The sequence below is a fragment of the Ranitomeya variabilis genome, chromosome 2, assembly GCF_051348905.1.
Source record: "Ranitomeya variabilis isolate aRanVar5 chromosome 2, aRanVar5.hap1, whole genome shotgun sequence".
NCBI classification, from domain to species: Eukaryota; Metazoa; Chordata; class Amphibia; order Anura; family Dendrobatidae; genus Ranitomeya; species Ranitomeya variabilis.
In genome coordinates, this window is record NC_135233.1 from 461,184,971 (window position 1) to 461,197,091 (window position 12,121).

A 12,121-nucleotide genomic window follows, 5' to 3' on the forward strand; every position below is an offset into this window, starting at 1 on the left:
GTTGTGCGGCAGGTTTAGTTCATGGTCAGTTTAGTTTCCATCCTTCCAAGAGCTAGTTCGTATGTTTGCTGGGCTATGTTCTCTTGCCATTGAGAACCATAACAGTTTGACCGGCCCTAAAGGGTTAAATTAATTGACAGAGAAAAGAGAAGTCTGCTGAAGATTTTTTTTTTTTTTTTTTTTTCTCAGTTCTGAGTGTGCTTGTAATTGAATCTCTTGCAAGTCTGCCTATATTGCAGCCTCTCTCTCTCTCTCTCTCTCTCCTTCTAATCCTGGAATGGCTCTGTGTTCACCTGTTTAAAATGGATATTCAGAGTTTAGCTGCAGGTTTGAATAATCTCACCACGAAAGTTCAAAACTTACAAGATTTTGTTGTTCATGTTCCTATATCTGAACCTAGAATTCCTTTGCCTGAATTTTTCTCGGGGAATAGATCTTGCTTTCAAAATTTCAAAAATAATTGCAAGTTGTTTTTGTCCCTGAAATCTCGCTCTGCTGGAGATCCTGCTCAGCAGGTCAGGATTGTGATTTCTTTGCTCCGGGGCGACCCTCAGGATTGGGCTTTTGCATTGGCTCCAGGGGATCCTGCGTTGCTCAATGTGGATGCGTTTTTTCTGGCCTTGGGGTTGCTTTATGAGGAACCTCAGTTAGAACTTCAGGCGGAAAAGGCCTTGATGTCCCTATCTCAGGGGCAAGACGAAGCTGAAATATACTGCCAGAAATTCCGTAAATGGGCTGTGCTTACTCAGTGGAATGAGTGCGCCCTGGCGGCGAATTTCAGAGAGGGTCTCTCTGATGCCATTAAGGATGTTATGGTGGGGTTCCCTGTGCCTGCGGGTCTGAATGAGTCCATGACAATGGCTATCCAGATCGATAGGCGTCTGCGGGAGCGCAAACCTGTGCACCATTTGGCGGTGTCTACTGAGAAGACGCCAGAGAATATGCAATGTGATAGAATTCTGTCCAGAAGTGAACGGCAGAATTTTAGACGAAAAAATGGGTTGTGCTTCTATTGCGGTGATTCAACTCATGTTATATCAGCATGCTCTAAGCGTACTAAGAAGCTTGATAAGTCTGTTTCAATTGGCACTTTACAGTCTAAGTTTATTCTATCTGTGACCCTGATTTGTTCTTTTTCATCTATTACCGTGGATGCCTATGTCGACTCTGGCGCCGCTTTGAGTCTTATGGATTGGTCCTTTGCCAAATGCTGTGGGTATGATTTGGAGCCTCTTGAAACTCCTATACCCCTGAAGGGGATTGACTCCACCCCATTGGCTAGCAATAAACCACAATACTGGACACAAGTAACTATGCGGATTAATCCGGATCACCAGGAGATTATTCGCTTTCTTGTGCTGTATAACCTACATGATGTGTTGGTGCTTGGATTGCCATGGCTGCAATCTCATAACCCAGTCCTTGACTGGAAAGCTATGTCTGTGTTAAGCTGGGGATGTAAGGGGACGCATGGGGACGTACCTGTGGTTTCCATTTCATCATCTATTCCCTCTGAGATTCCTGAATTCTTGACTGAATATCGTGACATTTTTGAAGAACCTAAGCTTGGTTCATTACCTCCGCACCGGGAGTGCGATTGTGCCATAGATTTGATTCCGGGTAGTAAATACCCTAAGGGTCGTTTATTTAATCTGTCTGTGCCTGAACATGCTGCTATGCGAGAATATATAAAGGAGTCCTTGGAAAAGGGACATATTCGTCCTTCGTCATCTCCCTTAGGAGCCGGTTTTTTCTTTGTGGCTAAGAAAGATGGCTCTTTGAGGCCGTGCATTGATTATCGGCTTTTGAATAAAATCACGGTTAAATATCAATATCCGTTGCCACTGCTGACTGATTTGTTTGCTCGCATAAAGGGGGCCAAGTGGTTCTCTAAGATAGATCTTCGTGGGGCGTATAATTTGGTGCGAATTAAGCAGGGGGATGAGTGGAAAACCGCATTTAATACGCCCGAGGGCCACTTTGAGTATTTGGTGATGCCTTTTGGTCTTTCAAATGCCCCTTCAGTCTTTCAGTCCTTTATGCATGACATTTTCCGTGATTATTTGGATAAATTTATGATTGTGTATCTGGATGATATTTTGATTTTTTCGGATGACTGGGACTCTCATGTCCAGCAGGTCAGGAGGGTTTTTCAGGTTTTGCGGTATAATTCCTTGTGTGTGAAGGGTTCTAAGTGCGTTTTTGGGGTTCAAAAGATTTCCTTTTTGGGATATATTTTTTCCCCCTCTTCCATCGAGATGGATCCTGTCAAGGTTCAGGCTATTTGTGATTGGACGCAACCCTCTTCTCTTAAGAGTCTTCAGAAATTTTTGGGCTTTGCTAACTTTTATCGTCGATTTATTGCTGGTTTTTCTGATGTTGTTAAACCATTGACTGATTTGACTAAGAAGGGTGCTGATGTTGCTGATTGGTCCCCTGCTGCTGTGGAGGCCTTTCGGGAGCTTAAGCGCCGCTTTTCTTCCGCCCCTGTGTTGCGTCAGCCTGATGTTGCTCTTCCTTTTCAGGTTGAGGTCGACGCTTCTGAAATCGGAGCTGGGGCGGTTTTGTCGCAGAGAAGTTCCGATTGCTCTGTGATGAGACCTTGTGCTTTTTTCTCGCGTAAATTTTCGCCCGCCGAGCGGAATTATGATGTTGGGAATCGGGAGCTTTTGGCCATGAAGTGGGCTTTTGAGGAGTGGCGTCATTGGCTTGAGGGGGCTAGACATCAGGTGGTGGTATTGACTGACCACAAAAATCTAATTTATCTTGAGTCCGCCAGACGCCTGAATCCTAGACAGGCGCGCTGGTCGTTGTTTTTCTCTCGGTTTAATTTTGTGGTGTCCTACCTGCCGGGTTCTAAGAATGTTAAGGCGGATGCCCTTTCTAGGAGTTTTGAGCCTGACTCCCCTGGTAATTCTGAACCTACAGGTATCCTTAAGGATGGAGTGATATTGTCTGCCGTTTCTCCAGACCTGCGGCGGGCCTTGCAGGAGTTTCAGGCGGATAGACCTGATCGTTGCCCACCTGGTAGACTGTTTGTTCCTGATGATTGGACCAGTAAAGTCATTTCTGAGGTTCATTCTTCTGCGTTGGCAGGTCATCCTGGAATCTTCGGTACCAGGGATTTGGTGGCAAGGTCCTTCTGGTGGCCTTCCCTGTCTCGAGATGTGCGAGGCTTCGTGCAGTCTTGTGACGTTTGTGCTCGGGCCAAGCCTTGTTGTTCTCGGGCTAGTGGATTGTTGTTGCCCTTGCCTATCCCGAAGAGGCCCTGGACGCACATCTCGATGGATTTTATTTCGGATCTTCCTGTTTCTCAGAAGATGTCTGTCATCTGGGTGGTGTGTGATCGTTTCTCTAAGATGGTCCATTTGGTTCCCCTGCCTAAGTTGCCTTCTTCTTCCGAGTTGGTTCCTCTGTTTTTTCAAAATGTGGTCCGTTTGCATGGTATTCCGGAGAATATTGTTTCTGACAGAGGTACCCAATTCGTGTCTAGATTTTGGCGAGCATTCTGTGCTAGGATGGGCATACATTTGTCTTTCTCGTCTGCTTTCCATCCTCAGACTAATGGCCAGACCGAGCGGACGAATCAGACCTTGGAGACATATTTGAGGTGTTTTGTGTCTGCAGATCAGGATGATTGGGTTGCTTTTTTGCCTTTAGCGGAGTTTGCCCTCAATAATCGGGCCAGTTCTGCCACCTTGGTGTCTCCCTTTTTCTGTAATTCGGGGTTTCATCCTCGATTTTCTTCTGGTCAGGTGGAATCTTCGGATTGTCCTGGAGTGGATGCTGTGGTGGAGAGGTTGCATCAGATTTGGGGGCAGGTAGTGGACAATTTGAAGTTGTCCCAGGAGAAGACTCAGCTTTTTGCCAACCGCCGGCGTCGGGTTGGTCCTCGGCTTTGTGTTGGGGACTTGGTGTGGTTGTCTTCTCGTTTTGTCCCTATGAGGGTTTCTTCTCCCAAGTTTAAGCCTCGGTTCATCGGCCCGTACAAGATATTGGAGATTCTTAACCCTGTGTCCTTCCGTTTGGACCTCCCTGCATCTTTTTCTATTCATAATGTTTTTCATCGGTCATTATTGCGCAGGTATGAGGTACCGGTTGTGCCTTCCGTTGAGCCTCCTGCTCCGGTGTTGGTTGAGGGCGAGTTGGAGTACGTTGTGGAAAAAATCTTGGACTCCCGTGTTTCCAGACGGAAACTCCAGTATCTGGTCAAATGGAAGGGATACGGTCAGGAGGATAATTCTTGGGTGACTGCCTCTGATGTTCATGCCTCCGATTTGGTCCGTGCCTTTCATAGGGCTCATCCTGATCGCCCTGGTGGTTCTGGTGAGGGTTCGGTGCCCCCTCCTTGAGGGGGGGGTACTGTTGTGAAATTGGATTTTGGGCTCCCCCGGTGGCCACTGGTGGAATTGAACTGGTGTGCATCATCCTCTCTGTTCACCTGTTTCCATCAGGATGTGGGAGTCGCTATTTAGCCTTGCTCCTCTGTCACTTCCATGCCGGTCAACATTGTAATCAGGAGCCTTTCTGTGCATGTTCCTGCTTCTAGACAACTCCCAGCTAAGTTGGACTTAGTCCTTGTTTGTTTTTGCATTTTGTTCCAGTTCACAGCTGTAGTTTCGTTTCTGTGTCTGGAAAGCTCTTGTGATCTGAAATTGCCACTCTGATGTTATGAGTTAATACTAGAGTCTTAAAGTAATTTCAGGATGGTATTTTGATAGGGCACTTTCATGGTCAGCTGAAAACCCTTTCTGTCTTCCTGCTATCTAGTAAGCGGACCTCAATTTTGCTAAACCTATTTTCATACTACGTTTGTCATTTCATCTAAAATCACCGCCAATATTTGTGGGGGCTTCTGTCTGCTTTTCGGGGAAATTTCTCTAGAGGTGAGCCAGGACTATATTTTCCTCTGCCAGGATTAGTTAGTCCTCCGGCCGGCGCTGGGCGTCTAGGGATAAAACGCAGGCTACGCTACCCGGCTACTGTTAGTTGTGCGGCAGGTTTAGTTCATGGTCAGTTTAGTTTCCATCCTTCCAAGAGCTAGTTCGTATGTTTGCTGGGCTATGTTCTCTTGCCATTGAGAACCATAACACCCTGCAGCCCCAAGTCCCCACTAGCCTCCCCCTGGGCCCTGCAGCCCCCAGTCCCACTAGCCTCCCGCTGGACTCTGTAGCCTCCCCCCTGGGCCCTGCAGCCCCCAGTCCCACTAGCCTCCCGCTGGACTCTGTAGCCTCCCTCCTGGGCCCTGCAGCACCCAGTCCCCACTAGCCTCCTCCTTTGCCCTGCAGCCCTCTAGCCTTCCCTGGGCCCTGTTGGATGTGGCAGCCAGTCATGGACTATATAGGAGGGATAAGCTGATGTGTATATGACACGATCGTGTTCATATAGACATCACAGTGCCCCTAACACTTTCTCTCTTATTTTTAGCTACCAGCTGAAGCTGCTGGCTAGAAACACAGTGGATGCCACGTTGACATCATGGAAGACTCCTCAAGGTTTGTTTGGTCCTTGAATAATGTATAGAGAAATGCAGAGCTGTAGTACACAACCCGTATAACACCCCTCTCCCATATACAGTATCAGCGCCCTGTTCTTTGGTGCTAGCATTCTTAGAATTATAAAATTGTAGAGTTGGAAGGGACCTCAAGGGCCATCGGGTCCAACCCCCTGCGAATGCAGGTTTACCTAAGGGCAGGCGCACACGGACAATTTTGCTGCGATTATACGGTGCGTATAATCGCAGCAAAGCGGCTGTCAAACCTGCCCTGCGAGCGGGTCTGAGAGTGCTGGAGGGAGCGCATACCTGCGCTCCTGTTCAAAGCCCGGAGTCAACCGCAAGTGTCCTGAACGGGACTCAAAGAGGCAGCATCGCGCTGCCTCTCTGAGTCCCGTTTAGGACACCTGCGGTCGGGGCGGGCTCTGTAACAGGAGCGCAGGTATGCGCTCCAGCACTCTCAGACCTGCTCGCATGCTTCCAAAAATATGAATCGTGCCACTGGGCGTGGCTTATTAGTATGGGCGGGGTTATTGAAAATGGGCGTGGCCAAAATTCAGGCCGCCGCGACTTAGAGGACCTGTTGTTAAAAATTTGAATCCCACCCCTGGGCCATAATGAACAGTGCAGAGCATTATATATGGCACAGCTTTCTATGGAGCATCTATGGGGCAATAATCAACGGTATGGAGCATTATATGTGGCACAGCTTTATATGGAGCATCTATGGGGCAATAATGAACGGTATGGAGCATCTATTTTTATTTTTGAAATTCACCGGTAGCTGCTGCATTTCCTACCCTAGGCTTATACTCGAGTCAATAAGTTTTCCCAGTTTTTTGTGGCAAAATTAGGGGGGGGTCGGCTTATTCTCGGGTCGGCTTATACTCGAGTATATACGGTAAATCAACTATTTTCTGTATGTTGTAAGAGAGAAAGATGGCAGCAAATATCTCTTTGGTTGTGATCATGTCAGTTTGATCCGATCTCGTGTTCTTACCTGTTATCAGCCAGCAGAACCAGAAGATGGACAACGTGGAGGACAAGAAGAAAAACAAGATTAACTTGTCATGTGACAGTAGCGTCACAAGTGCGCATCCAATTAACAGGAATAGTACTCCTTGCACCAGCACGTAGACAGGGATGTGTTTCTCCAGCGCACACTCACCCAAGTAGTATGTCCCTGTGTGAAGGCAAGTCATTAATGCCACTCCAAGTACAAAATATCCAAAAAACTTAACCAATTGGGACTTATATCTAAGGTGCTCTGAAAAAGTATAGCTCCGCTTCATGACGTCTATGGCTATTAAATATTTGTAGCAGGGAATGTATATTAGGGTAGGGGAATGTTTCCTAACCAATGGTTCTCTCGCTCCCAACTATTGATAATTGCAGATACTATTTTACAATATTAGCACAAATGAATTTTTAGGACTCCTAGAACTTGGTACTCACCCAAGTAGAACTAGAGAAAAAGGCCATCCAATGGCTTTGCTTAATAAGTGTCTCTCCCTTAATCATTTATAAGCCTTGTCTACGTGTCGACAGCTGACTGCTCTGTTTCAATGACTTTACATTGATTCTAGACAATTTTTGGGGATAGATTTTTTTGGACCATCCCTACTTGTTAGAAGTGTCCCTTGACAATCAGATCATAACAAAGTGTCCCCTACACAAAACCCATCAATCATCTGAGTAGGTCATTCTAAAATATTAATTGGGTTTCCCCCGGTCTTTTTAAAATACTAAAGCAAGCCCTACACTTTAGATTGCTATCCGTCAAATAACAGCGGCAACATTTCTTCCAACTCGGTGAGTAAAAGAATAAGCCACTGCCAGACTTACTCGCCCATGGGAACAAAGATTTAAAGGGGTTAACTGGCTTTAGGATACAAGATTGCAGTTGCGTTATGCAACTGCAGACTTGTGAATCCTCACAACGCTCTTATCAGGATTCTCCGGTACCAGTGACGGGAGTGGTTTATCACGTGAGCAAAAGTATGTGATTTACATACTTCCGGCTACATTCCGACTAGACATGTCCAGCCTCACTCAATACACTGCTAGTGTGCATGTGACCGCATGTATGCAAATCATATATTAACTCGCCCGCTGCTCCCGTAGTGACTGCAGACTTGTAGCCTAAGGCTGGACAACTCCTTTAAACATGTTAAAGTCCAAAATATTATTGGGAAACTTTTCCTTCACGCTGTGATAAGATCTAATCTCTCTCAGCGGAGTCTAATAAGGAAGGAGCAAGGAAGCCCCAAGTCTTACTAAAGGTACCTTCACATTGAGCGACTTAACAACGATAACGATAGCGATCCGTGACGTTGCAGCGTCCTGGATAGCGATATCGTTGTGTTTGACACACACCAACGATCAGTATCCTGCTGTGATATCGCTGGTCGTTGCTGAAAGTCCAGAACTTTATTTGGTCGTCAGATCGGCGTGTATCGTCATGTTTGACATCAAAAGCAACGATGCCAGCAATGTTTTACAATGGTAACCAGGGTAATTATCGGGTTACTAAGCGCAGGGCCGCGCTTAGTAACCCGATATTTACCCTGGTTACCATTGTAAAAGTTAAAAAAAAAACACTACATACTCACCATCTGATGTCTGTCACGTCCCCCGGCGTCCGCGCTGCTGCTCAGAGCTTCTTGCACTGAATGTGTCAGTGCCGGCCGGAAAGCAAAGCACAGCGGTGACGTCACCGCTGTGCTTTAGGGCCGGCGCTTACACAGTGCAGGGAAGTGGACGCCGGGGGACGCGACAGACACGGCAATGTAAGTATGTAGCGTTTGTTTTTTTTTACATTTACACTGGTAACCAGGGTAAACATCGGGTTACTAAGCGCGGCCCTGCGCTTAGTAACCCGATGTTTACCCTGGTTACCCGGGGACTTCGGCATCGTTGGTCGCTGGAGAGCCGTCTGTGTGACAGCTCTCCAGCGACCACACAGCGACGCTGCAGCGATCGGCATCGTTGTCGATATCGCTGCAGCGTCGCTTAATGTGACGGTACCTTTAGAGTCATATATTGAAATGTGGGAAAAGTAAATAAATGGTGCAGTGTGGTTAAATAAATGCAGGTGGAAATCCTCGGGTGCTTACTCAGGATTGTTTTTATATAATAATTTTGTTTAAACTTCCAAAATCAATATTGTTAAAGAAAAGAAGCAGGAATGGAAGACATCAGAAAAGGGCAAATACTTTTCCAGAGAACTAATTTTTTTTTAATAAAAGCAGCAACATTTCTCATCTTGTAGCAAACATAAAACATGGCAAGTACAGAGCCTCTACTACACACACACTAAGACTGAATTTTGCGCCAAAGTTTACCAAATTAATTCTTAAATTGTTTGCAGCTAAAAAAAAAAAAAAAAGGAGCGATTTCTTCGCAATGTGTGATAATGATAGCATTAAATTACTTCCAAAGTCTGTAAAGCTTAGGAATATGTTTTTGAAGGGACATTGAAACGATTGTTTAAATCTATCTATATTTTCAATCTATTTGTCCATTTCCAAAAATTAAACAATAGAAAAAAAAAACGTTTCCAAAAACAGTCAGACATTTCAGTTTTAGAATGACTAACTTCAAGGAAAGTTGGCTTCTGTAAGGAATAAAACTTTGCACAATTTACGTTCTTTTAGGTACTTTTATATAAAGAGGGAAGCAATAGCTGCAGTCTCTCAGCTGTGGACAGGAGTTTATTAAAAAAAAAAAAAACAACAAAAATCACTCTACCCCCGTTTTACCATTTGCATTTCCAGCCTTAGAGACAACATGTTTGTGTCCTAAAAGACTATGAGTCTCCGCTTTGGCAAATATAATTTCTCTCTGTGCCGTGCCAGATTATTATTATTGTGCTCATGGGCTGAGAAGTAACAAGCATCTGTTTCTTCTGTGCTAATTCCTCCTTTAGATCCCTAGTTTTCTGTCCAGTATCCTGTGTATATCTTGAAATGATCTTTATTAGGATCTCGGTGGGCACTTCGTTGCCCTTAGTTAATATCTCTAGTTGTAGTCGTACCAGACTGCAAAGTACTTGTAAAAACAAACATCTATTTCCAAAAATTTCATTTTTCTTATTGTTAATTGTATTGTTTGCTGCTCGATGACGAGGTTACCGACCACATCTACAGTCTATCAGCGGTGGTCGGTCTGTTAGGCAAGGAGTGCAGGGCTTACAAGCTGCTCCGAATCTGGTATGATTGCTGGATCCAGAAAGCTTTACAGCCATTGCTCTCCTCCGAAGAGTACGCAGTTTGGGCTAACCATGGTCTAAACTGTCAATCATTCACGAGCGTGGCTGAATAAAGGAAATTACAAAAACCCTTTAACCCTTAGCTATGGTAAATATCACACATTTACTAGAGTTGAGCAAAAGGATTTACAGATCTCTGGTCTAGCGGTCATGCCGGTAGTCCGTGAGCGCTCAACCACAGCCCTGAGCCTTCTACGGGCTCATACTCACTTGTGTGAAATACGGCCGAGTCTCGCATGTTAAAACCCGGCTCTGCCGCCGGCACTCCAGAGCGGAGCGTGCGGCCGCATAGCAATACATGAAGCTGCATGCTCCGCACCCAAGGGCCGGCGGCAGAGCCAGGTGTTACCATGCGAGACTCGGCCGTATTTCACGCAACTGAGTATGAGCCCTACCTGCTGACACCCCGGTGCCCCTTCTGATTAGCAGGCCCAGCGTGACACCATGCTAACATTGCATTGCAATGGTTACATCATACTGGACTTACTAATCAGAAGAGGACCCCAAGATGTCTGCAGGTGGGAGTAGGTGCCCGGGACTCTGATCCAGCACTCACGGACTACCGATGTGGCCGTTGGACAGGGGTCCTGCAAATCAATTTGCTCAAATTTATATTTGCCATTTTTAGACTTTTATCATCTCTTTACAACCACCCCCCATATATTCTCATATATACTTCTTATAACTTAAGAACTCCGTAACTTACCAATGATGATGAAAGAAACCCCGAGTACACATAGCACAGTAATCCCGAGACACACACCCACTGCAAAAAAAAGTTAAAAATGAGTATTTAATACTTAAAGGGAGGGTGCCGTGATTTTAGTTTTTGTATTAATAATTATTGATTATACAATCAATTATTTTTAATACAAAAGTAAATGTACCTCTTTCATACTTTTTTATTTATTCACTTTTACATTCACCACTGGAGGCCGCCATTTTCATTAGTGTGGGTGTAAGTGTCTGGGCACGACACTTGCACACCTCACTTACGGCAGCCATGTACATAGGAGCCAACGGTCGGGCTCCGACCCCATCTCCTGCCTCTCAGCTGTGACTTGGCCACGCCCACTGAGCTGCCGCGTCACAGCTGTGAGAGGAGATCGCGGCCATTTTGTTTATTTCCCTCTGCCATCGCACACACAGCTCAGTGCGTGCGATGGCAGAAGCTGCTGCTGGGAGAAGCTGCTGCCGAGGGTCCAGGGTAAATATCTGCAGCGAGGAGCTGTGATTGCAGCCTGTACTTAGTATTACATTACAGGCTGCAATCACTGCAGACCTGTTCAGAGCAGAGCAGGGAGATCGTCACACTGCTCTGCCCTGAACATGACTCAGCACTTCCTGGTAGAGGAAAGAAGGTAAGTACAGCGTTTTTATTTTCTTATGCATCTACCACTGCTACCAGCCCCTATATACCACCTAGCACTGCCTGCCCCTATATACTACTGCCTGCCTCTGTATACCACTGCCTGCCTCTGTATACCCCTGCCTGCCTGCCTCTGTATACCCCTGCCTGCCTGCCTCTGTATACCCCTGCCTGCCTGCCTCTGTATACCACTGCCTGCCTCTGTATACCACTGTCTGCCTGCCTCTGTATACCCCTGCCTGCCTGCCTCTGTATACCACTGCCTGCCTCTGTATACCACTGCCTGCCCCTATATACCACTGCCTGCCTCTGTATACCACTGCCTGCCTGCCTCTGTATACCACTGCCTGCCTCTGTATACCACTGCCTGCCTCTGTATACCACTGCCTGCCTGCCTCTGTATACCACTGCTACCTGCCTGCCTGCCTCTGTATACCACTGCCTGCCTCTGTATACCACTGCCTGCCTGCCTCTGTATACCACTGCTACCTGCCTGCCTGCCTCTGTATACCACTGCCTGCCTCTGTATACCACTGTCTGCCTGCCTCTGTATACCACTGCCTGCCTGCCTCTGTATACCACTGCTACCTGCCTGCCTGCCTCTGTATACCACTGCCTGCCTCTGTATACCACTGCCTGCCTCTGTATACCACTGCCTGCCTCTGTATACCACTGTCTGCCTGCCTCTGTATACCACTGCCTGCCTGCCTCTGTATACCACTGCCTGCCTCTGTATACCACTGCCTGCCTCTGTATACCACTCTCTGCCTGCCTCTGTATACCACTCTCTGCCTGCCTCTGTATACCACTGCCTGCCTGCCTGCCTCTGTATACCACTGCCTGCCTGCCTCTGTATACCACTGTCTGCCTGCCTCTGTATACCACTGCCTGCCTGCCTCTGTATACCACTGCCTGCCTGCCTCTGTATACCACTGCCTGCCTGCCTCTGTATACCCCTGCCTGCCTCTGTATACCCCTGCCTGCCTGC

General features: G+C 46.7%; 2 protein-coding genes across 5 annotated transcripts in view; one reads left to right on the top strand and one right to left on the bottom strand.

Moving 5' to 3' along the window:
• The window catches only part of LOC143806683 (uncharacterized), a 55,846-nt gene that overhangs the window by 7,718 nt on the left and 36,007 nt on the right, over positions 1–12,121 (bottom strand). For all 4 annotated transcript variants that reach the window (XM_077287482.1, XM_077287479.1, XM_077287480.1 and 1 more), the window contains exons 4-5: positions 10,471–10,530; positions 6,495–6,677 (exon numbers count right to left, since the gene is read on the bottom strand). In XM_077287482.1, the coding sequence (XP_077143597.1) occupies positions 6,495–6,677; positions 10,471–10,530 (243 nt within the window). The remainder of the gene's footprint in view (positions 1–6,494; positions 6,678–10,470; positions 10,531–12,121) is intronic.
• Positions 1–12,121, top strand: part of LOC143806684 (uncharacterized) — a 72,013-nt gene that overhangs the window by 3,539 nt on the left and 56,353 nt on the right. The window contains exon 2 of the transcript XR_013221536.1: positions 5,428–5,495. The gene's annotated coding sequence lies outside the window, so the exon portion shown is untranslated. The remainder of the gene's footprint in view (positions 1–5,427; positions 5,496–12,121) is intronic.